Below are 27,439 nucleotides of genomic sequence, written 5' to 3'. Positions count from 1 at the left end.
TCAGTATAATGTGTCTGAGTGGGTATTCATGCTTAACTGTGGCATGGTATCTCAGTGAACTGGCACAATAAAACCAGCTTAAGTCTGGGCTAGCACAAGCAGCCACACATACACACGCATGCACGTCGTCATATGAGCGAAATGTTCTCAAGTACGACGTTAAACCCCATTTCAACTGACCTCACTTTGGGATTTCTGAAAATTATTTGACAAAATGTGTTTTGGCCTGATTTAATTAAACACAACAATGTCATTTTGTCAGTCACCATTTATTGCCATGCACGTGAATATTTACCACTTAAACGAGTTAAAGTTGTCTTGACTGAATCAGAATTAACCGAATCAGAATCATTTACAGCGAGCAGCAACGAGTTACGTTTACCCCAGCTAAAGCTGATTATGCGTTTTTATTGTGTGTCAGTATATTTCAGAGTTAACGAATATTGGGTTACAAGAAGCGTAAAACTATGTCAGAACTACCCCGCGTGCCGACATAACAATGCGAGACATTTTTAAAATCACATATCGTCAATCTCGAGGCTACCGAGATATTTGAGAAGACATTGTTCGAAACATTGAGGCAGTAATTGTTCAAGCCTGAAACGTGTAACCTTAACCCCAGCAAATATTTGTCTTTTATGACCGTTATCGCAGCATTAACGAGGTAACCAAACCCGCTATCTTTACTGACATTTCGCTGAATGGACGGTGTTAAACTCCTGGCGGAAACGTACCAGTGTTGTCTTTTAGCTATATTGTCAGACCGATAGTTGGTCCATGAAGCGTGAAATTAGCATGCCCACAAGCCGGGGTAATGCTAACACCGTTGTTTGAGTCCAATAAGCTCTAAGCAAATTCTATTAAAAACACAGTCCATATTTCAATTCTGGAAACCCATTGGTACAGTGAGTGATATTATTCTGGAAACCCATTGGTACAGTGAGTGAGTGAGTTGGAGTATTACGCTGCTTTCAGCATTATTCCAGCAATTTCACGGCGAAGGACACCAGAAATGGACTTCACACATTGTACCCAAGTGGGGAATCGAACCCGGGCCTTCGTGTGACGTGCGAAAGCTTTAACCACTAGGTTACCCCGGCGCCCCCATGTGTACATCATCCTTCATTGTTGTGAAGTCTTGATCGATGATATCAGGAAAACGCTTGTACGTGCTCTTTTTCAACTAGACGTTTGTTGCAAATAATTTTCGATTCTGTCAAGGATCAGTATTTGGAATCAATGTCCAGTTAAGAGTCATTAAGTATGATTTTACGACGCCTTTAGCAATATTACGGTAATATCACGACAAGTTACCCCAGGCATGGGCTGCAGTCATCGAACTAGACAGTATAGGGGACATAATCGTCGGGTCTGCCGCAAGCCGAATGTTGTGGGTCAGAGCATCATACATGGTTTGACGGAGACATTCAGTTGCCTGTGGGTTTAACGAAAGTGGTAAGTGCCTGAGACTTTTCTCTCATCACCACTTTATCTTCAGTTACGGCCACGAGAAAGCGATGGCAACACGAGACGAGAAGGCAACCTTTGTTTATCTCTTACTCGTCTGGGTTTTTTTTATCTCGTTTTATCGCCTTCTCGCCACCGAGCCGTGATATGACAGAATTATGTTATCTCAATCAGTAACTGAAACATATAGATTACAGCTTGGAATAAAAAACCTCTAAGAAAGAAAGTCAGGGTAAAACCGTGTATGACTCACTAACTCAATCTGGAGCTTATTTGCATTCGTTCAAACGTTTTCACTTTGGTGAGGTGAAAGATGAGAGACACAGAGATATTGTTTTGCGTGTTGTTAAAAGCCGCAACAATAAAAGGATAGAAGTCAGTACTGGGTCTGTGTGTTGCCAAGTAAACTGTATTGCGATATATTGGGACCTTAAGCGTTTGACAATGAGAGACACTGTCAATCCTATTTTCTGCATTATAAGTCCCTAAGCATTTACACTTAACGCCAAGAGAAACGTTACCCTCCAACATTTATGAATTACTGAAATACTATCAAAGGTAGGTTAGAAGGTATTACTTTACAAGAAAGTTTAACAACACAGCTTTATGCAAATCACGAAAAAGAATTCTCAAATGCATTCATATTTAGGTGAAATACATCTTTTTCAGAAGAGTTAAATTGTCCTATATTCGTCCATGCCGAAGTAAACCAATAACAGTGATTAAGATGTCCAAAAGAAAGGTTCAAATAAAATTCTGCTTTGGAACAATGATAAACCATTTAAAATCACAATTTTTCAACTATTAAAACAAGAAACAACTGCTGTAGAGTGTGTAAAATTGTAAAATAATCATTCCTATGATTTCAGTCCTATAAAACAGTTTCTGTTGATTTGCATTAGTGAAAACAAGTAACACGTGTCTTTGATATTGTGAAAAAATGTTTAGGAACATCTAAAATTATCTTTGTTAACATTTTTGCTTTGCAAAGTAACATTTTTTCCATTTTCTGTTTACACATAGCAATATCAATCGGCAAAACGAAGCAATATATAAGCAGTATTTGCATCCATTTCACATGCAGAATGATTCTATAGGGTATGAAGAGAGCCTAGAATACATGATCTGATACACAAGTACGAGATATATGCCACGATTAACAGCTGAAGAGAGAGAAAGAGCCATTGGGATGGTGCAGATGGGGTCGACATACAATGCTGTTGCCAACGCCCTCGGATGCCACCGTATCACGGTTATAAGACTTATTCAGGGCTTCAGACAGACTGGGGTCACTGTAGACAGACCAAGAAGTGGACGTCCACGCATCACAACATCAGCTGAAGATAGGTACCTCCGTCATTAAGAAAGGAGGGTAACGTTTCTTTTGGCGTTTAGTGTATGTTATGGTTCTGATAACAGCAATCTCAAAATTAGGTTGCAAAGTCAGGGATTCTATTTTCTCTTTAATACAATGATAGGAAAACATTATATACAGTGTATGTAATAGGAATAACGAAGGAAAACATGAGTTGTGGATGAAAGTGTGTGTAAGGTTTAATCTAAACCATAAAGATAATCACAAAAACTTCCTATATGTTCTTTACCCAATATACCGGTTCTCAGAAAATATATTGCAATACATATCGTTTGAAAAGACGTATTGTGATAGTCAGTACACACGTATGCACCATGTATACCGGTAATACCGTGCAGTCCCAGTCAGTATTCACACGTATGCACCATTGTACCCATGTGCTTGTTTTCTAGAGAACTTAAAGTCAGAGGCTCCACTTCAACATGTTCAAGAGATCGTGTATGTACATGTATGTGTACATGGACGTGAATCCCCTTTAGTCATCGGTAGTAGTGGAATGTTAGCGGGATAGCGGGAATATATACGAGCTTGAATTCACCTCAGATTGTTTTAGTGAGTTTGTAAGAGGCGACTAACGGGATCGGGTGGCCAGACTCGCTGACTGAGTTGACACATGTCATCGTATCCCCATTGCGTAGATCTATGTTCATGCTGTTGATCACTGGATAGTCTGGTCAGACTCGATTATTTACAGAACACCGCCATATAGCTGGAATATTGCTGAGTGCGGCGTAAACTAAACTCACTCACTCACTCGTGTATGTATTTGTACAAATACTCGAATCCCCTTTAGTCATTGGTTGTAGTGGAATGATAGCAGGATAATGGCACAATATATACGAGGTTTAATTCACCTCTGATAGTGTTAGTGGGTTTGAACAGCTCATTATCAACGGAAAAACCCACGGATCTTTAGGGCTGTTTTAGTGAAAAATCAGTTCGTTGGTTCGTTATACATACTTTTTAGTTGCATACATTAAAAATATAAACATGTGGAAAGAAACTTGGACTTTGGGTATAGCTAGTAATTACCGTTACAGAATGACAATAATCTGTCTGTAAGGTTCCATTTAGAAACATTTTCAATGTCTGTTTCAAAATACTGACCTTACCATTTTGGAGTTCACAGTTTCATCAAATTATTTCAGTGTCAGTATTGAACAAGTGCTTTGCTTGGTGTAATGGGAGGTAGAACTAATGTAGGTCTCCTCTTGAGCACAAATGGATTGGTATCCCCTTGTGACGGAGATACGATCTCCCTAATAAAACGTTGATCACTCGTATCAAGGTCAATTAATTTGTCCTTGACCTTCAGTTCCGGAAGGGGTGTAACCTTCAGCTTTTGTACTTTGCCCTTAACCGTCTGAATAGAAACACGACCTTCTGTTTCTGTACCGCCGTTGTCTACTGTGCCATCCTTTACGGAATGTCTCGTCGTCTTCCTATTTTCCAGGTTCTCGATACGCTTTCGAAAGAATTCTTCAACCTTGCCATTCATGGCTTCTGTATCCAAAATGGCGCCACTATCAACACTGTCCTTCAGCAGCTTTTGCACCTTCTGAAGCCGTCTGACTTTAGGATGCTTGGACGCAATGTAGGACTCCACGTCGCGGGACATGGAGTGGAGGCTGGCGCCGTTATACCTCCCAAACACCCCTCCATCTGTCCGTCTCCTCCTCATCTCAAGACATTTCTGGAGAACCTTCTGTCTCACCAAGGCTCTCCGGACTGTCATGGCGTTCTTCACATACTTGAACGAGGTCTCGTACTTCTCGCGAGACAAACAACTCTCGTAAACATCAGTCTTTGTTTTGAGAATGTCGTTGATGATGCAGACAAATTTTCGGTGCCGGTCTTCCTGTCTCCTAACCTGTCCATACCTTCCTTCGTCCATGGTGAAATAAAAGTATTTCCACAAAGATGTGTGGGGTATCCGTTAAGAACGTTCGACGTAAAGCAACGGACAGTCGTTAAAGATTGACTGATTCCACGCCTTTGCGATCCTCCCGAATGTTGCTGAAATTACAAAAAGAAATTATAGATATTACATCTTTGGGTGGCATTTTAGAAGTTGGGAAGTACAATATTGAACAAACTTTATGGATAACAACTTCTTTTATTTCGTGACTGCAGTCACGTAATAACAGAAGTTGTCATCCATAAAAGTTTGTTCAGTAAGATATTTCATCATTTCTCAAAAACACATTTACTGCATTGAATGATAATATTTTACTCTCATGTTCATATATCCTGGAGTATGTTCCACTCACCGCTCACACAAAGGTGCGCATACCGCAATGATTTCCTCTGCTCACTACTCAGTTAATATACTGACGGGCGTGTATATTGTTGTGCTTTGTCATTAGCGTCAACAACAGACCCCCTATAAGTACTCTTTGACCAATCCATCGACAACAATGACGTCCACCGGTTTGTTTTCCGGCCTCCGGGTGTATGCCGTAATAAAAATATTCTGCGCATGCGTAACACTATATGTCAAATATCCTTGACAAATAACGCCATTAATAGTTCAAATCAACCGTTGTATATATTCCCTCAATGGGAAATGTACATTTTGCCTGAATATTCTCCTGGCGGACTGCCAACTACCTCGACCGCGTCGTCTGTTCTTGTCGCCTGCCTCTGCACGTGTCAATGAGCAGATGTTATCAGACGTCAAAACAGAATTGTACCTCAACGACACAAAGCTCGTGCCATTCAGGGGGGTCTTGAAACTTTAGACAAATCTCTTAATACTTATCCCCATTTGCCTATAAAGAGTTAAGTGCTACTCCGAGTCGTAGAAACAGATTTACTTAAATTTTCATGACGGTGAATTATTTATGTTTTACATTCTTGACATTTCGTGGACAGAAACCTGTGGAAATTTTATGAACTACTGTGTAATTGAATGAAAGTACCTTAATTCGAAAGTTATAACGTACTTTCTACAAAAACATAATTCCAAGAGACATGGTTTGGCTCTTACCTTTATCTGAATTGAACATATAGCAGCCTTTAAGGTTGTATAAATGATCAGAAAAGGTAACAGATCACGTGTATCAGCTGATCGTTCGTGTGTATCTCAGTATATTTAACAAAACTGTCACCAAACATCTATTCTCTTTCCGTTTCATATATAAGGAGAGCATTTGATGATTTCTTTTTATATACTTGCGTTTTACTTGTTCAGTTGTAAGACTAATTGAATTTAGTTGTGGAGCTACTTGTACGTCCAATCTTAAGTGTACGACATACTAAGGGGCGGTCGTTCATAATTTATGGGTGGTGGGTGGTGGGTGGTGGTGTGATGATAATGATTGTTAATGAGCATAATTTTTTAATGTTTTGATGCATAAAATTGCTGACCCCCGAGTACATGTGAACAAAACTGATGCCCCCTCTTACCTCCCAGAACAAAATGGGTGACCCCCTCCTTAAAATCATCATCACCACCCCCACCCCCATCCACACCATAAATTATGAACGGTCCCTAAAGACCCTTGTTGAAATTTATACAATCTATACATCAAACGTTACATGATACGACTGTTTGAACAACCAAGTAATAACCACACAAGTACTTTGTTTGACTATGCATAATGTAAACTGCATTTAGTAGAGCTATCTACTCGATGTAACTCGACTAGTATACAGCTGAATATTTACACAGTAAAACCCTCCGTTCTAAAAAGATATCGATTACATGTTTTATTCATAAGCAGTATCTGACATTCCACAAATGATTTGACGTCAAAGGAAAGGCAGTTCCTCAACAGAGGGATCAGTATTGTTTACCGGCAATGGGGGAACTCCTTTACGAGACAACAACTCATTAAAACATGCTTGTCAGGTGACCCCACTGCCCCCTGTGACGTAGAGTGCGATATACAAGGGTATCTCGCGGCATGTATTTGCTATGAGATATAGGTTTATATTGTTTTCGTCGAGAGTGGGTTTTACAGGGGTGAGTGAGGCTACCACAGCTGTCTAAGCGTCTATTTGGTCTGTGATTCATGTCTGTGATTATGAAGGCGGTATAAAGATTGCCATTGTCTGGATCAGAGGACGCATATTCGATTTTACAACAGGTGAAATAGACATTTTCAAGCGTCCTTTAGAAACAATAAAAGACAATAGCTGACTTTAAGGAGCTATATATTTTAGAATATTCGTTGGATGTGTGTATGTGTTTCTGTGAGTACTCACACGCACGCACGGAATCACGCACACACATACAAACATACATATACATGTATACATACATACATACACACACACATACATACATACGTACACACATACATACATACACACACATACACACATACACATACATACACACATACACACACATACATACATACATACATACATACATACATACATACATACATACACACATACATACATACATACATACATACATACATACATACATACATACATACATACATACATACATACATACATACATACATACATACATACATACATACATACATACATACATTCCGAGCATCAACTACAAGGTGTGCAAGCTGGGATTACTTTATATACTTTCTTATTAATTGATATAGGGGCGGTGGGGTAGCCTGGTGGTTAAACCGTTCGCTCGTCACGCCGAAGACCCGGATTAGATTCCCCACATGGTACAATGTGTGAAGCCCATTTCTGGTGTCCCCCCGCCGTAATACTGATGGAATATTGCTAAAAGCGGCGTAAAACCATACTCAATCACTCATTAATCGATAGAGATCGATGATGGAAAAACTACTAATACGGACGACCCATTATTTTTGCTTAAGACAGAATACTTTTCGGTCCTGCTATAAAACATTCATTAATATATATATATTTTCATAAAAACTTTTTTCAGTGCAAGTTTATTTCAAGATCTGAGGCAAATATGTTTTGCTGGGATACGTTTATCAATTCCAGACTGTTATTCTATTATTCCAGAAACCAACCTAGAATGTCTCTCACACCCTTGAGAATAAAAAAGAAGCCCCTGTCAAGAATGATTGAGCAAGAGTACGAAATGTTTCAGAATTGTTCTGGCTTCTTTTTTTGTGTTGTCTATTCGTTCGTTCGTTTATTTGAAGTATTATTTTGTAAATAACTGATTACTTAATTTCTGGGACTAGGACAAGTCGTGCTGGTTCTGTGAATACCAGAAATACAAGAGATACGTAGACTCCCGACAGCGAAATCCTCTACAGTAATTAACTCTTTAACAAGAGTATCACTTACATATAATTGGTGAATAGCTCTTTAACAAGAGTATCGCCCACAAATAATTGGTGAATCTCATTAACCATGGCTCTTATTTATTGTAGCGAGTATGTGTATAACACCGAGACCAAAGGTCTGAGGCGTCCCCAGCATGGTTTTGAGTTACCTCCAACATTCACGATACATACCCACTCACCTCATTTCAGTCCAACTGGTTCCACTGCACAAACCAATTCAGTTCGGCAGCCAGAATGAACGTAAACTAGTTTTAGTGTTGGGGCGGCGACACACCTACAGCATTTAGCGGTGCCAAAACAACGTGGGACACATCTGTGCTCCTTCCGGTTCCGGTTCCAGCGAGCCTGACCACCCGATCCCATTAGTCGCATGGGTTGCTGAAGTACAGTACTAGTGTTAACCCGGATCTTCACGGATCCATGATCCAAGTTTCTGGCATACGGACAAACAGTTGAGCCACCCGTTCGTCCGATTTAATGGACACGTAACTGTTTTGCGTAACGAGCAATATTTTGGACGTAGTATTGGCTGACCATTCTTGTTTACGAGTCCGCTTTCGTGGGCAAGTGGATAGAGCGCTAACCTGGAGGATTGACAGTCGATGGTTCGATTCCCTGGTTGTGTCAGACCCAAAGACTTTGGTAGCTAGGTTCTTGTTACTCTGTCTAGGGTGTGGCTTAACAAGAATTGGTCGGTGCGAAGCGAGTACAATAGCGGCATGGTGTTTCTGTGGTTTACTCCCGGAATGCCGGCAGGTTACGGTTGCTGAACTAATCCGTTGTTGTTTCAACTATAGGGGTCGTATCAAATATCCATGTACAATTTACAAGGGGTGGTACATGTATCACTGATGAAAATGAAAAAAGAAATATGTAGATGTGAAAAAACATGTATTCTGACCAACAATGCCACGATAGACATAATATCATCCACTTATTGAACATGCAAAAATTTACAAATCGTTTTATGGACAAATAAATGGCATCTTTTTCTTCCAGAGCAACTGACACAATTCAATAATCGTTACATTATATTATGACCAGTGTATGAAATAATTTTTCTGGATCACTGGCAAACCGGGCTAGGAAGTTTTAAAAGTTACTAGCCCGAATGAAAATTTACTAGACAAACTAAATCAAGATACAAAACTCTCAAAAGTAGTTATTTATTATTTCTTTCATAATGTTCAAAGTTAAGCGTCAACGTTACAACTTGTCAGGACCAGATGATTCAGCACAAGTTTCAGGTTTATAACTATTCAAACAGTGACAGTCCAGTTAAGCACTCTGCTAGTCAATCAGACTCAAGTTCTGACTGACCATTTTTCAGCCTGATGTTGAGCATATTATCCAAACGATGCTATTTTGTCGTCTATTTTTTATTCTGAATTTGTAGCCACCCATGACTAAATTTCGACTACCTCGTCTGTTCGCAATAAACCAAACATTAACTTGAACATTAGCCATTGTGACCTGATGATGTAATGTATGATGACCTTATAATATACCCCATAGGGAGTCGTTTTAAGTTTAATCCATTATTCGCTCACCTAAGATTTGGAGATGTCCCCCATAATCCCCCATTGTCTAAGGATTAGCACGCTTCATTGCTTTGCTTACCTTAGACAATACCTGCCGGCTTCAGGGAAGTACCCTTTTCTGTGAAGAAGTTTAATGACTATGAAGTCGGGTCGCAGGTTCTGAATCTCGTCTCGCCTAGCCTAATCTCGCCTCACTTCACTTCGCTTCACTTCGCCTCGCCTCGCCTCGCCTCGCCTCGCCTCGCCTCGCCTCACCCCACCTCACCTCTCGCCTCGCCTCGCCTCGCCTCGCCTCACCTCGCCTCGCCTCGCCTCGCCTCGCCTCGCCTCGCCTCGCCTCGCCTCGCCTCGCTCGCCCTCGCCTCGCCTCGCCTCGCCTCGCCTCGCCTCGCCTCGCTCCACCCCACCTCACCTCACTTCGCCTCACCTCACCTCACCTCACCCAGTAAGATGTGAATGTAAGCGTCCATTTAATCCAAACCGTCCAACCTCATTTGTACACAGTCAAGCTATCGGATCAATGGTTAATCAACACATGGCCTGCCTAAAGAGCATGGTAAGGGTCTGATCAGTTCGTGCTGTGAGTGCCAGATGTGTCACTACTTGGCTTGAGTGACTAGATCCTGTAACGGTAGGCAAGAGGATTCGGTAACTGAGTAGAATAATGCACCCGTGAGCATTTCATGTAACGTGATGCGTGACATCGTTGTATTTGCTTGGCAATAAATATCTCTGAAAACCATTGAACAAAACAATGGGTTTCACAAAGCCTTTGGGCTTTATCGATGTTATGATGTTAATTTATGTAATATGAGGAACTCGACGTTTCGGAGTATATTTCACATATTACAGACGTTGACATCGTTAAGTTAAATCCCCCCAATCCATGAATGGGTTTCTTGTTTAACCGCTGATGGTCGGCTAAACTGTCTCACAGTCCCCGAACAACATTATTTTCCCTAAAGCCTAGACCTCTCTGCAATGATATAGCTAGTCTCTCGTACAGACCCTGAACCAAATATATCCAAGAAAGCCCACGCAAGTCTAGAAAATTTGGCAAGTCTAGCTAAAAATGAAGAAAGTCTCAGGGCTCCTTTTCATAATATATATATATTATTTTTTACTATTATATATATATTTTTTTTTACTATGAACTTTTTTTCTCAGTAAAATATGTTCATTTCAGAGACTAGTTGTTAATCTACGATAAAGCCTAGTCTGTCTCACAGTCCCTGAACCACATTATTTTCCCTACAGCCTCTGCAATGCTAAAGCCCTAAATGAAGCAAGTCTAGATTTCCTCAGGTTCAGAATCTGTGGTCTCCCTGGGGCTCCTTTTCAATTTAAATGGGTTTGTTTGTTACTGTCAAAATTTTATATATTCAGAGACTAAGCGTTAGTCTAATGGTCGGCAAATACAAGGCCTTCGTTGTTGTGACGTTTCTGGGTTGTGAGAGCGTGTGTGCGTGTGTGTGTGTGCATGCAGGCATGCGTATGTGTAAGCGTAGAGAGTCGGTGGAGGTGTTTATATCTCCAAACGTAAGGCTCATAATCCTACGCTGAACGACAAAACCGCTCCCGTACGTTATGACGAGTACAGGGAGTGCCATTGCGCATTCTACCCCTGCGCCCTGTTCCGAAAAGCGATCGTAGCGCTACGACAGTCGTAAGTGTATGTTAAAGTATGGGAGTTACGATCACCTTAGCGCTAAGATCACTTTGAGGAACGGGTATGGGAGTTACGATCACCTTAGCGCTACGATCGCTTTGAGGAACGGGTATGGGAGTTACGATCACCTTAGCGCTACGATCGCTTTGAGGAACGGGTATGGGAGGTACGACCACCTTAGCGCTACGATCGCTTTGAGGAACGGGGCCCTGAACTCCATTTGGGTGTCCACGTACTCAGGTCATTGGTTCAAAACAACCCGTAGTGCGTTACAACACTCAAAACGGGCTAGTGGTCAATACTTGTAACGGCTTATAAGATCACACACGACAACACTGTCAATACTGTTGGCTACTACTGAGGTATGTTGTCAATATTGTCACAGTATATCAACGCTGACACTAATATAGCATTTATATGACCAGCCTGTTGAATGTCTTTTGATATTGTCTTGTAAATCATCGATTGTTCATTTATAGCGGGTCATTTTAATCCGATCATCGTCACTACGGACACCCCCTTTTCCCGGGCGATTGCATTTAAGAAATACTTTCACTTATACCGAGCAGATTTGTACTTGTTCCAGTATTTTTGCATTACTGACTGACTGAGTTTGGTTTTACGCCGCTTTTAGCAATATTCCAGCAACATCACGGCTGGGAACACCAGAAATGGGCTTCACACATTGTACCCATATGGGGATGCGAACCCGGGTCTTCTGCGTGACAAGCTAACGCTTTAACCACTAGGCTAGTCCACCGCCTCTTTGCATTAACAAGTCTACTTTTACCAACGAAAGTAAACGAACATAAATGACTATTAAAATATCATTATTTTGTATTGACTACTCTAACTTGTAAACCTGAATGTCCAATGCCATCTTGATGGACCTGTTATGCCTATCATTGTATTGGCTCTTTGTTATGTGAGTGGAAAAATAAAGGACTCGAATCTGAATGCTTTATGGAGATTTAAATTAGTTTTACCGGGAATTGGCCTTTACAGTCCAGATCTAACGGGCTTTCGCTTCAGGTGTTACCGAAATTACATCGGTTTCCAGAAAGAGTATCTGTTCACACTTACCTATTCATGTATCTATTAACATCTACTGATTCCTCAAGGTGTAATTATCAACACCTACCCATCAATGTGTTTATCAAATCTACCTATTCGTTTATCTACCAACGCCTACCTATCATGTATCTACCAACATCTACATATTCCTTTATCACACCTACTATTCTATGTATCTACCAACATCTACCTATTCATTTATCACACCTTCTTATCCATGTATCTAACAACACCTACCTATTCATTTGTCACACCTACCTATTCATGTATCTATCAACACCTACCCATCCATGTGTCTGTTAACACCTACTGATTCGTTAAGCTGTAATTATCAACACCTACCCATCAATGTGTTTATCAAATCTACCTATTCGTTTATCACACCTACTTATCCATGTATCTAACACCTACCTATTCAATTATCACACCTACCTATTCATGTATCTACCAACACCTACCTATCAGTGTATCTACCAACACCTACCTATCCATGTATCTGTTAACACCTACTGATTCGTTAAGCTGTAATTATCAACACCTATCCATCAATGTGTTTATCAAATCTACCTATTCGTTTATCTACCAACGCCTACCTATCATGTATCTACCAACATCTACCTATTCATTTATCACACCTACTTATCCATGTATCTAACAACACCTACCTATTCATTTGTCACACCTACCTATTCATGTATCTACCAACATCTACCTATCAGTGTATCTATAAACACCTACCTATCCATGTGCCTGTTAACACCTACTGATTCGTTGAGGTGTAATTATCAACACCTATCCATCAATGTGTTTATCAAATCTACCTATTCATGTATCTATCAACACCTACCTATCCATGTGTCTGTTAACACCTACTGATTCGTTAAGGTGTAATTATCAACACCTATCCGTCAATATATCTATCAAACCTACCTATTCATGTATCTATCAACACCTACCTATCCATGTGTCTGTTAACACCTACTGATTCGTTAAGGTGTAATTATCAACACCTATCCATCAATATATCTATCAAACCTACCTATTCATGTATCTACCAACACCTACCTATCCATGTGTCTGTTAACACCTACTGATTCGTTAAGGTGTAATTATCAACACCTATTCGTCAATATATCTATCAAACCTACCTATTCATGTATCTACCAACACCTACCTATCCGTGTATCTATCAACATCTGCCTATCCTTGTATGCACCAACATCTACCTATTCATGGATCTATCAACATCTACCTATCCATGTTTCTACCTATTCATGTATCCACCAACATCTACCTATCCATGTATCCACCAACATCTACCTACATGTACTCATATATCCACCAAACCTATCATGTATCTACCAACACCTACCTATCGTGCGTCATCACGTTTCCAATCCACCATTATAACGTTGTCCCCTGTACGCACATCCTGTGGTAATCCACACCAAGTCCAAGTAGGTCACTACGACCTTCACAAAATACATTACTTTCCTATTAGCAAACATATCCTACATACATTAAAAATCAATACTTCGGACAGTATAACAAATCTTACGTTATCTCTAAGGTAGAATAAACTGTTCGTCTGAGCCCCCACCCCTCCCCGACCCCATCCACATTTCCAGTAGAGATCAGGACGCCACATGGTCTCTGGGTGAAACCTATTGCCATACAAACGTCCGCAATGGCCACTGGTGTCGAAGTTTATCACCCGTCACGTCTTTCCCGACAAACCCGTGCTGTATTATTTAATCAGCTGAAATTACTGTCTGCACAGCACAGTGTATGCAGTATATTAAGACGTCATTAATCACAGGGACAGAGATAAGTGTGCGTTTAAAAAAAGAGTACATTCCATTTCAGTGAGTCCGTATCGCTGCTGATCATCAGATATGTACACACCCAATGCGTTATGGGTTACACATGTTTTGATATAATAAAGAAGACATGGCAATACTGTATCGACTGACATAAGACGCCAACAGAAATATGCACGGGTGCTATCAGATAAGGTTCTATCAACTTGTGTAAGCATTGCAAATGTGTTGGATCTACATGCTGTGTTTAGGAATGTACCTTTGGGGAGACTACTGGAGAATCGACCCTGGGGAAGGTGACAAGCCCAGGTGGTCATTTTATGTCTTGAGGGTGGTTAACCCCAAGAGACAGAACACAGGCATCTCGCATTTATTTTTCATAGACGCCAAAGCGTCGATCATTCATACAAGTAAGTGAGTATGGTTTTAAGGCGCTTTTAGAAATATTCCAGCAATATCACGGCGGGGGACACCAGAAATGGGCTTCACAGTTTGTACCCATGTGGGGAATCGAACCCGGGCTTTCGGCGAACGCTTTAACCACTGATCCGCCCCATCATCCATACGAAATGGCAGCTACGCGAACCGTGTAGTTTCAGAGAAGCAGTATACATTAACAAACTGGGTGCACGAAAAATGTCACAGTTAGAAGCATGATTAAAATAAAATATACTACAAACAAAAAGTAAGGGAACACCCTAAATTTGATAGTCATATATAAACTTAAACATGGTGAGGTCATTTATACTCTAAGGTAAATGCAATTTTTTGTGTCCTTAATGGGCAATTTAAATGACATGTTCAACATAAACGTTAACCCAAATGATACCCATCGGTTAAAGTTATGTTTGAATTTTGTGGGAAAGCACCGATCACTCGACCATTTCTGAATCATGTTGTTTGTCAGACAGGTGGCAGACATATATAAAAACCGTCATTACCTTTACACGGCTTTCAGAAATCGGTCAATATCGATATCAGATACGGCTGTCTCTTTCTTTAAATCAGAGTCGACCCCGTTGCCAGATACATGATTTGCTTACTGATGACAAAAAGAGAGAAAGGACACACATCGATATCACACAATCCATACTCGTAGATCCGGCACTTTCATCTAATGATACCCCTGGGTGTGAAAGAATTGAATGGGAATTCGATAACTAAGCACCAGTCAATCTTTAAACAATGTGAAAACAGACAAGGACGTGTCCCTGTAATAATACAGTTCTACACAATGGTCAAGAAGACAATGACATGTCACTGTAACACTACAGTTCTACACAATCGTCAAGAAGATATTGACATGTCCTTGTAACACTACAGTTCTACACAATGGTCAAGAAGACAATGACATGTCACTGTAACACTACAGTTCTACACAATGGTCAAGAAGATATTGACATGTCCCTGTAACACTACAGTTCTACACAATGGTCAAGAAGACAATGACATGTCACTGTAACACTACAGTTCTACACAATGGTCAAGAAGACAATGACATGTCCCTGTAACACTACAGTTCCACACAATGGTCAAGAAGACAATGACATGTCGCTGTAACGCTACAGTTCTACACAATGGTCAAGAAGACAATGACATGTCACTGTAACGCTACAGTTCTACACAATGGTCAAGAAGACAATGACATGTCACTGTAATGCTACAGTTCTACACAATGGTCAAGAAGACAATGGCATGTCACTGTAACACTACAGTTCTACACAATGGTCAAAAAGACAATGACATGTCACTGTAACATTACAGATCTACACAATGGTCAAGAAGACAATGACACGTCCCTGTAACATTACAGTTCTACACAATGGTCAAGAAGACAATGGCATGTCACTGTAACACTACAGTTCTACACAATGGTCAAAAAGACAATGACATGTCCCTGTAACATTACAGTTCTACACAATTGTCAAGAAGACAATGACATGTCCCTGTAACACTACAGTTCTACACAATGGTCAAGAAGACAATGACATGTCCCTGTAACACAACAGTTCCACACAATGGCCAAGAAGATAATGACATGCCCCTGTAACACAACAGTTCTACACAATGGTCAAGAAGACAATGACATGTCCCGCTACACAATGCTTACTAAGTATGTTAATGTAGACAATGATGTGTCCCTGTAACACAATGCTTCCTAAAAATGTTAACGTAGACAATGATGTTGCCCTGTAACAGAATGCTTCCTTACAATGTTAACGTAGACAATGATGTGTCCCTGTAACACAATGCTTCCTAAGAATGTTAACGTAGACAATGATGTGGCCCTGTAACACAATTCTTCCTAAGAATGTTAATGTAAACAATGATGTGTGGCCATGTAACACAATTCTTCCCGAGAATGTTATATTAGACAATGACGTATCCCTGTAACACAATCCTTCCCAAAAAAGTTAACGTAGACAACGATGTGGCCATGTAACACAATTCCTCCTTACTATGTTAAAGTAGACAATGACAAGTCCCTGTAACACAATGCTTCCTTAGAATGTTAGCGTAGACAATGGTGTGTTCCTCTAACACAGTTCTCCTAGCACTTGTTAAAGTAAACAATGACATGACCCTGAAACACAATGTTAAAGTGGACAATGATGTGACCCTGTAACACAATGCTTGCTAACAATGTTAAAGTAGACAATGGCGTGATGATGTAACACAATGCTTCCTAAGAATGTCAACGTAGACAATGATGTGACCCTGTAACACAATGCTTGCTAACAATGTTAACGTAGACAATGGCGTGATGATGTAACACAATGCTTCCTAACAATGTTAACGTAGACAATGATGTGACCCTGTAACACAATGCTTACTAACAATGTTAACGTAGACAATGATGTGGCTCTGTAACACAATGCTTCCTAACAATGTTAACGTAGACAATGATGTGACCCTGTAACACAATGCTTCCTAACAATGTTAACGTAGACAATGATGTGACCCTGTAACACAATGCTTACTAACAATGTTAACGTAGACAATGATGTGACCCTGTAACACAATGCTTGCTAACAATGTTAACGTAGACAATGGCGTGATGATGTAACACAATACTTCCTAACAATGTTAACGTAGACAATGATGTGACCCTGTAACACAATACTTGCTAACAATGTTAACGTTGACAATGGCGTGATGATGTAACACAATGCTTCCTAACAATGTTAACGTAGACAATGATGTGGCTCTGTAACACAATGCTTCCTAACAATGTTAACGTAGACAATGATGTGACCATGTAACACAATTCTTCCTAACAATGTTAAAGTAGACAATGATGTGATCCTATAACACAATGCTTACTAACAATGCTAACGTAGACAATGATGTGACCCTGTAACACAATGCTTCCTAACAATGCTAACGTAGACAATGATGTGACCCTGTAACACAAAACTTCCTAACAATGTTAACGTAGACAATGATGTGACCCTGTAACACAATGCTTGCTAACAATGTTAACGTAGACAATGGCGTATCCCTGTAACACAATGCTTCCTAACAACGTTAATGTAGACAATGGCGTGATGATGTAACACAATGCTTCCTAACAATGTTAACGTAGACAATGATGTGACCCTGTAACACAATGCTTGCTAACAATGTTAACGTAGACAATGGCGTGATGATGTAACACAATGCTTCCTAACAATGTTAACGTAGACAATGATGTGACCCTGTAACACAATGCTTACTAACAATGTTAACGTAGACAATGATGTGACCCTGTAACACAATGCTTGCTTAACGTTGACAATGGCGTGATGATGTAACACAATGCTTCCTAACAATGTTAACGTAGACAATGACGTATCCCTGTAACACAATGCTTACTAACAATGTTAACGTAGACAATGATGTGACCCTGTAACCCAATGCTTCCTAACAATGTTAACGTTGACAATGGCGTGATGATGTAACACAATGCTTCCTAACAATGTTAACGTAGACAATGACGTATCCCTGTAACACAATGCTTACTAACAATGTTAACGTAGACAATGATGTGACCCTGTAACACAATGCTTACTAACAATGCTAACGTAGACAATGATGTGACCCTGTAACCCAATGCTTGCTAACAATGTAAACGTAGACAATGGCGTGATGATGTAACACAATGCTTCCTAACAACGTTAAAGTAGACAATGACGTATCCCTGTAATACAATTCTTCCTTACGATGTTAAAGTAGACAGTGCTGTGTCTTTGCAACACAATATTTGCTAACAATGCTGTGTAGACACTCACTTGTTGATGTTATACATGTATAAAAATTCGTAACCATGGAAATTCCTTTGCAAATTCCTTGGCATTTCCTCTACATGCCGCTCGCATTCGGCCGTTCACAAACAACCGCAATACATGACAGGCGCTTTTACATAATGCTTACATTCATTTACACGAAACAAACACATGAACATAAAAATTACAACTGCTCTTTTAACGAGCGCTTATTACAAGAAAGCGGAAATAGATTATCATCTTACTTTGAGAAAAAGTCCCATTGAGCTTCAATCATGATATGAGATGCACACTCGGCTATTTGACAGTTGAGCTCATATAACAAATTTAAATTGACATAACTGAAAGTACAGTTTACCAATAAAATTAAATCAAACAGTGGGCATAATTAATCAAACAGATGTAGCTGCCACACAGTGATAGAATGAATGAATATTGCTTTACGGGGCGAGACACAGTGATAGAATCATAACATAAAAAGTTTGCATCTGGCGTTCCATATATTCAAAGGGGTTCAAGCAAAACACGGAAATTAAGTTTCAACCTACCATCTGAAGAAAGGTCCACGTGCACCTCTGAATCACACTTCACCAAACTAACCTTAGCTGTTCAAGAGACCCACTGACAATATGGGTCGGTGAGGGGGTTAATTATCAGCGTTCAACATCGATCCACTCTCCCACACACACAGTCTACCGATCCAAATCGAAGGGAGTAGCTTACATTCTTCCCCTCATTATCTACAGACCGGTGTAATTAGCTTCCCCGCAATGTAAGTAATGCATTCAGCAGGTATTCACTTCCATTTACAGGTAGACATCCAGACATCACTGCTGGTTAACTGTTGTTAAACCCCATCTCGCGACTGATGCCCTTTGTTTCAGTAGTACCATATTGATGTAGTGAAGCTTAAGAGTGAGTGAGAGAGTGAGTGGGTGAGTGGGTGACTGAGTGGGTGGGTGGGTGAGTGAGTGAGTGAGTGAGTGAGTGAGTGGGTGGGTGAGTGGGTTGGTGGGTTGGTGAGTGAGTAAGAGTGAGAGAGTGAGTGGGTGAGTGGGTGACTGAGTGGGTGGGTGAGTGAGTGAGTGAGTGAGTGAGTGAGTGAGTGAGTGAGTGAGAGAGGGTGAGTGAGTGACGTCGTTGTGAACTATACAGCTATATGACAGTCATCTTAAAAAAATTTTAAGTGGAACTGTGGGGCGAAGATTGTAAAGCACCAAACCGAGTACGCTTGGACGGCTACCCTCATGTATCACTAATGTTTAGATGGCGAGTCATTGCGCCTGTTGGTCGGCTGGTGAGTGAGTACAGTGAATGACAGTCAGTTAAAAAGTGGGTGGGTGGGTGGGTGGGCGGGTGGGTGAAGCACCAAAGTGAGTGAGTGAGTGGACGGCTACCCTGGCTGGGTGGGTGTTTAATGATGGCGAGTCATGGCGCCTGTTGGTGAGTGGTGAGTGAGTGAGTGAGTGAGTGAGTGAGTGAGTGAGTGATGTTTGACGTCGTTGTGAACTATACAGCTATATGACAGTCATCTTAAAAAACCTTAAGTGGAACTGTGGGGTGAAGATTGTAAAGCACCAAACCGAGTACACTTGGACGGCTACCCTCATGTATCACTAATGTTTAATGATGGCGAGTCATTGCGCCTGTTAGTCGGCTGGTGAGTGAGTGAGTGAGTAAATGAGTGAGTGAGTATTCACGAGGTAGAAACATCCGTTTTCCAAACTAATATATTTCCATCCTCCATGATATGTTCTCTAGACCCATTTACACTAGGTTAGCCTAGAGGTCGGGGCGCTCGATCGTCACATGGAAGACTGGGTTTAATTCTCATTTCCTCAACCGTGCCAGAGTCTGATCATCCGTTTGTCAGCAGCAAACATTGTTGTCCAAGTATGATCGTTGGTTCGAATTCAGAATAAATGCGTTTATGCTTCCAGGGTTGTGATCACCTGGCTCCGAGTTTTTACTCAAATTTCAAGCTGACTTTTACAATGTGAAACAGCTGAATTTCTAATTCAATTGCATTTCCAAAATAAAATATGCCAAAACAACTTAAGTGACCTATCTACCAAACATAAATTGTCTATGTTTGAGCTAAATATCTATTTCAGTTTATTCTGGGAAATGCATTTTCCTGCGTTTTCTCAAATTTGAGTAAAAACTCTTAACTTAAATAAAAACTAAGACTTAAGTTTGTTTCGAGAAATCGGGGGCTGTTCATGGATTGTATAATGTGGTTAACGTCCACGAACTTCGTCGGTGTTAACTCCCCTCCAGTATAGAGCTGACGCGTAGAGAAACGAATTCAAAGTTGACTCTATGCCATGAAATCTATATACTGTACAGTGTATTAATAATCTCTTGGCAAGTCTCATCTAGAGTGGGTAAAAATAGGTTACCAGCTCAACCTCTTCATTTGCTGTTTGTTTAAAGTGAAAAATAAGCCGCCTGTACAGCATTGCCAATGTCGAGAACATGTTGTATTTACAGGGATTTATGAGGTAAGTGTCTGGGAGGTTTTAGGGTGTCTGGACTAACCCTGGCTATACGAAGCTTCCGTTGGTTGGTTGTGTGGTTGGTTGTATGATTGATTCTGTGGTTGGTTGTGTGCTTGATTGTGTGGTTGGTTGTGTGGTTGATTGTGTGGTTGGTTGTGTGGTTGGTTGTGTGGTTGGTTGTGTGGTTGATTGTGTGGTTGGTTGTGTGGTTGGTTGTGTGGTTGATTGTGTGGTTGGTATGAGTGATTGAGTGAATGAGTGAGTGAGTGAGTTGGGTTTTACACCGCTTTTAGCAGGTGAGTGAGATACCCAGAGTGACTGACTGAGTGATACATAAAAATTAAATGGCTTCACACATTGTACCCATGTGGGGAATCGAACACAGGCCTTCGGCGTGACGAGCGAACGCTTTAACCACTAGGCTACCCCTCCGCCCTTGAGAGAATGAGATACTGAGAGTGATTGAGTGGAAAGCGTGGATTGAGTGAACTGCGAGGGTAAAACAGTAAATGAGTGATTGAGTGAGTTAAGTACATGGAGTGGATGGTATGTCTGGAGTGAGTGAGATGTCCTGAGTGAGTGAGTGAGATACATGAAGCGAGTGAGACACAGGCCTTGAGAGGGGATACAAGATGTAGGTGAGTAGGATACACGGAGTGATCTAATCTGAGTGATGACATATCTGGTGTAGTGAGATACACTGAGTGAGAAACTGGAAGTGAGAGTGAGATACTCGGAGTCAATGAGAAACACGGAGTGTGTGAGTGAGATACTAGATACTGTGAGTGAGTGAGTGAGTGCGATTTTCGGGGTGAGTGAGATAAAGAAAGTAATATAAACTGAGTGAGTGAGTGAGTGAGATACTGGGAGTGAGTGAGTGAGTGAATGAGATACACAGAGTGATATAAACTGAGTGATAAACTGGGAGTGAGAGTTCCTCTGTTCAGTGAGATACACGGAGTGAGTGAGTGAGTGAGATACTAGATACTGTGAGTGAGTGCGATTTTCGGAATGAGTGAGATACAGAAAGTGATATAAACTGACTGAGGGAGATACTGTGAGTGAGGGAGATTATCGGAGTGAGTGAATAAGATACACAGTATATATAAACTGAGTGATATATAAATACTGAGTGATAAAATTAGATATACTGAGTTATAAACTGGGAGTGAGTGAGATACACAGTATATATAAACAGTGATAAACTGGGAGTGAGTGAGATACACGGAGTGAGTGAGTGAGTGAGTGAATGAGATACACAGAGTGATATTAACTGAGTTATAAACTGGGAGTGAGTGAGTGAATGAGATACACAGTATATATAAACTGAGTGATAAACTGGGAGAGAGTGAGATACACGGAGTGAGTGAGTGAGTGAGTGAGTGAATGAGATACACAGTGAGTGATAAACTGGGAGTGAATGAGATATACAGAGTGATATAAACTGAGTGATAAACTGGGAGTGAGTGAGTGAATGAGATACACAGTATATATAAACTGAGTGATAAACTGGGAGAGAGTGAGATACACGGAGTGAGTGAGTGAGTGAGTGAATGAGATATACAGAGTGATATAAACTGAGTGATAAACTGGGAGTGAGTGAGTGAATGAGATACACGGTATATATAAACTGAGTGATAAACTGGGAGAGAGTGAGATACACGGAGTGAGTGAGTGAGTGAGTGAATGAGATACACAGAGTGATATTAACTGAGTGATAAACTGGGGAGTGAGTGAGTGAGATAACAAGGGAGGGTGAGTGAGTGAGTGATAAATAAAACAGACAGGTCACACTTCTTTTAAGAACAATATATCGTACCATTGTGTAGGTTGGCACACCATCGGAATCGATAACATGGGTCTATAAACAGGTGAACTGGTAAGCTAAGCATTCCAATGCAATGATCGAACATTTCAGCGTTGTTTCCGATATGAATAAATGCGATTAATTTTAAACCGCAAACTATTTGCAAATATATTCACATAATGGCATTCTTCTCTTTCCTAAAGCTGTATCCTCCTGTTTTATTATTTTGTCTTTTTGCCTGTCCACCCCGCCGACAGAAAGACTGTGGATGAGAGAGCAACGTTGTGGGTGAAAGTTATATTTTACAGACACTTCAAATATTTACCCTCCCCAGCTTCCCGTCAAAATTCCACGATCTGTCGATCACTCTCACCGGAACTTATATTGCCATGCATATGTTTCCGTTTAGAAGTATACCCATTTACATAGACCTGTGAACACCAGTCACAACCATACAGATTCAGCTCATATTGCGTAAGATAGCCCGTGACAACGCTGTGCACTTAAAACAACCCACGAATCCGTTGGTATATGACCAGATGGTGGCCACATGAATACGTGCCAAAACCTAGCTGCGGGTACAGCAACGTGCAATGAACTTGGACAAAGTACTGTGGCTATGTGTCCCAGTCCACCCAGCTGTGAATGGGTACCTCGTTAGGATGAGAAAGCCATAATAACTCGTTGTTGTATACTCCCCAGGGAGTTGAGATTGATAATACGATGTGCAGTTGAGATTGACATCCAATGATCGAGGGAAAAAATACCAACGCCTTGAGTATGCACTAGTTGCGTGGATATGTGCGCTATATAAATATCCTATAATAATAATATCGCGCCCTAGAGGGAGAGAATGGTTTTAACGTCAACATAAACTACATCAAGTTACAGATGTTGCTTGTCAGGTTGGGCATGTAAGAAAGCCTTAAGGTTACACAGCACCAAATGTTTTCCATAGACTTTTATAGTAACCTTATAATTTTTTTCAAATTATCCAGGCTATCAACAGCCATTCCATGTACACATGGGTACAGTCTGGCCTTTAAACTACAATAATCCACAATTTCTGGCCAACTTGTCCGGCTAACGTTGCGAGCACAGGAAGCTGAACACATCGGCATACTGTAACGTATGGAGTGGAGTATGGAGTATAAGTGCACTTGTCACTTCTGTAAACACTGATTACTGTCTAGAATATGCCATTAATGGTTCTTCCCCGTTGACGTTTATCCGGTTTCAAAAGTAAATATCTTATCTTACTCATCTCAGAGATTAGTCTTTCTTTTTTACAGCTCTCGTAGAAATGTTTGTTTATGGTTGTCAGTTTACTCCAAACTTATTAATAAATCGTCACAAATTCAATTTGCAATTATTCTTTCATTTGTAGACAGCAACGTAATCGAGATTGTGAACATGTTTACATGGCAATCCTCAGTAGCACTGGTTTAGCTCTCTGACATTCTGAGGGCAGATCGTGATGTGTTTCCTCTAATCTGTCACAGTCCAGTGGACTGCCCATTCATAACCTGACAGAAAGTCAAGGTTTTCAAAGCCATAGAGAGCTGATGAAACTCACTAACAATCAGCTTGCAAAATATTCCGCTGCATTTATTTTTGCTTTTTGTTTGTAAGTTTAAGGATGTAGAGAGATGGCTATTTCTGAACAAACAGCAAAACAATTATGACTTAGGAACAGTTACTTTTGCCATCACTGACAATACATCCAGTTCTTGAATAATATAGTGCTATGTATCTTATGTAATCAATTTCTTTGTTAAGTAAGAAATAGATAATCCGTGCAATAATAACTGTTATGTTCCCTGATGATTAGTATGTCTGAGCATAGACCTAATTTATGTACCTTTTCCCTCACTACCGCTTCCTCTACACAAATTTGAATTTACATGTGACAATGTTATATATGTTTTTTGGCTAATAAATAATGCCAAAGGTTTTCTTTTTTCCTTTTTCAATTTAATCTCGCTGGGTAATGGTCCGGCTACTGGTTATCACAGGCGTGGAAGCTAAGCTAACTCAACACCGGGAACGAATGTGTTTTATCTGGGTGTATCTGTATAACATGGCATAGATGTTTCTGGACTGATAAATGTTGTGTTTAAGTTTCACGGATGAGATTAAATTGCGTAAGAATTTTTTTAAGAGTTGTTTGTTTTCCACACAATCTCACCAGGAATTATACATTTACATCAATACAAGCAGTTGTGTCAAGATCATCAATTATCATCATCATCACCCTGGATTCATGGCCTTGGGATATTTTGGAAGCTTGACCACTTGACCACTGTTATGTGAATTGCATTGCTATTATCACTGTTTTTGGGTTATTCTGCCACAGAATGTGTACTGGCGTTGTTATTCCACTACAACATGTTGCATTATTTTGTAAACGTAGCCTATTCTGGAATACTATTGTTAATGTAGAAGATTTCTTTGTTGTTCGTTTGTTTCACACCAATTTGTTTTAGGGACAGATTTCTGGTGAACGTATTGTTTTAACTTGGAAATCGAAACACAACAATTTGAAGGTAGTCGGTTATAGTTTGTTTAGTATACCCACTACACCTAATCCTTAACATGCTGGATGAATCGTAATAAAATATTTCTCAACCTCTGTCCATGTTTCCATCTAAACCTTCTTCAACTCACTGTACCTTCTGAAATTGTTTGCCCCACGGTCGACCTCTGGGTGCTGAGACTTGGACCAACTATCACTCCATGGTCCACCCCTGGGAGCTGACACCCGGACCCACTATCACTCCATGGTCCACCCCTGGGAGCTGAGACTGGGACCCACTATCACTCCATGGTCCACCCCTGGGAGCTGACACCCGGACCCACTATCACTCCATGGTCCTACCCTGGGAGCTGAGACTAGGACCCACTATCACTCCATGGTCCACCCCTGGGAGCTGAGACAGGGACCCACTATCACTTCATGGTCCAACCCTGGGAGCTGACACCCGGACCCACTATCACTCCATGGTCCTACCCTGGGAGCTGAGACTGGGACCCACTATCACTCCATGGTCCACCCCTGGGAGCTGACACCCGGACCCACTATCACTCCATGGTCTTACCCTGGGAGCTGAGACCCGGACCCACTATCACTCCATGGTCCACCCCTGGTCCACCCCTGGTCCACCCCCTGGTCCACCTCTGGTCCATGGTCCATCCCTGGACCGCTATTTTTAACGATAGGGGGCCACTTGCTCGTAGAACAGCCAGGTAGTCAACCAGCGTGTGTTGTGAAATTTCAATTTCACACGTGCAACTCGCACACCTGGCTGCTCTTCCAACAAGTGGTCCTCCCTCGTAAGAAATAGCTAATAGTGACAACAAAATAATGATCGTTTGTTAAACAACCTTTATATTCGGATGTCCTAACTTATGAGACAACTCATCAGAGTTGGTCTGTCGACTTCATGTGACTGTCCAAAGTTTGATTTTGTTGCATTTATTAGATTTTGTGTTAGTGAGCAATTCATCGGTCTCAAATGAAATCAAACGGACCGCAAGTTTTCAACTTATCCTTGTTTGCCAGTAGAGGTTATAGCTTTAGCTCCTCCCACCGGAGACCTATTTTCTGTTCTTCTCGTGGGTAATATGCACGAATACCATTTCTACTATTTATGGTTAATAGATAGAATAACAGTCTGGCACAAACCGTATAATATCTTGTCTTAATGATTCTCAGCATTTAACCAGGCAGAGTACCGTCCCTTGGGTGAGTCAGGAACCTATGATCGTGGGTTTTAATTCCTGATCATGTTTCTGGATATGTATACACAGTCGCACAAGTGGGTTTATGATCTCGAACCTGCACCACTTCAAATTTCCACCCACATCAAGCAACTGACCGACTACTGTTCAGAGTGGCGTCGGGACGGTGGGTTTGCCTAGTGGTTAAAGCGTTCGCTCGTCACGCCGAAGACCCCGGTTCGATTCCCCACATGGGCACAATGTGTGAAGCCCATTTCTGGTATCCCCCGCCGTGATATTGCTGGAATATTGCTAAAAGCGGCGTATAACTCACTCACTAACTCACTCAAAGTGGCGTTAAAGCCAGCACACGTACTTTCTCACTGAGTCACCCATTGGGAGAGTCACAGACCGCCTCGTGATTTACAATGCTGACCGGATCTAATTCTGATAGGACTCTAGCCTTTCACCAAGGCTATACTGTATGATAAGAGCTTTAATATGTAGTTATTCAATTATGGACAGTACATATAAGAACGCTGCATTGTATATAGGAACACATTGTTCTTACTATTTATATAGTATAGAAATTATTATTTAAACTGATATCTGTTGCTTAGAGACTTGTTCAAGTCTAGTAAAACAGCCTCAGTTCGTGACCTTACATCTGGTGAGGTCGCTCTGTGATAGAACGAAAAGTTGTTTGTCGAGTGTAGAGCCATAAATTATCGGAATTTTCAAATTGTTTCCAAACTTCAACGATGTAACGGAACAGTTCAAGTTCAGTAAGAAAAACCCATTGGGCTCTGAGACTCCTGACTCCTTAATTGTTTGCCGAGTGTATAGCCATAAATTATTGGAATTTTGAAATTGTTTCCAAACTTCAAAATGTTAGGGAACAGTTCAAAGTTCAGTATAAAAACTCATTGGGATCTGAGACTCCTGAAC

General features: G+C 40.8%; 1 protein-coding gene across 3 annotated transcripts; it reads right to left on the bottom strand.

Annotated features, from left to right (window-relative positions):
• Positions 1 to 3,749: 3,749 nt before the first annotated feature.
• On the bottom strand, positions 3,750 to 19,079 carry LOC124266176. Of its 3 annotated transcripts, none has more exons than XM_046700980.1 (2): positions 19,012 to 19,079; positions 3,750 to 4,858 (listed from the first exon to the last, which is right to left on the bottom strand). In XM_046700980.1, the coding sequence occupies exon 2, from the start codon at positions 4,734 to 4,736 to the stop codon at positions 3,993 to 3,995; it is 744 nt and encodes a 247-aa protein (XP_046556936.1). In that variant the 5' UTR covers positions 4,737 to 4,858; positions 19,012 to 19,079; the 3' UTR covers positions 3,750 to 3,992. The 3 variants fall into 3 exon arrangements, with proteins under 3 accessions (XP_046556936.1, XP_046556934.1, XP_046556935.1); XM_046700978.1 differs by lacking the exon at positions 19,012 to 19,079 and adding an exon at positions 13,751 to 13,909; XM_046700979.1 differs by lacking the exon at positions 19,012 to 19,079 and adding an exon at positions 5,113 to 5,251.
• Between the last annotated feature and the right edge of the window lie 8,360 nt (positions 19,080 to 27,439).

Source organism: Haliotis rubra, unplaced genomic scaffold (genome assembly GCF_003918875.1).
Source record: "Haliotis rubra isolate DU_JTF1 unplaced genomic scaffold, ASM391887v1 Scf1236, whole genome shotgun sequence".
Taxonomy (NCBI): domain Eukaryota; kingdom Metazoa; phylum Mollusca; class Gastropoda; order Lepetellida; family Haliotidae; genus Haliotis; species Haliotis rubra.
This window is presented reverse-complemented; position numbering and strand designations above follow the sequence as displayed.

Excerpts from the sequence above, each read along its gene's own strand:
- LOC124266176 (XM_046700980.1), bottom strand. The coding sequence starts at position 4,736 with ATGGACGAAGGAAGGTATGGACAGGTTAGGAGACAGGAAGACCGGCAC.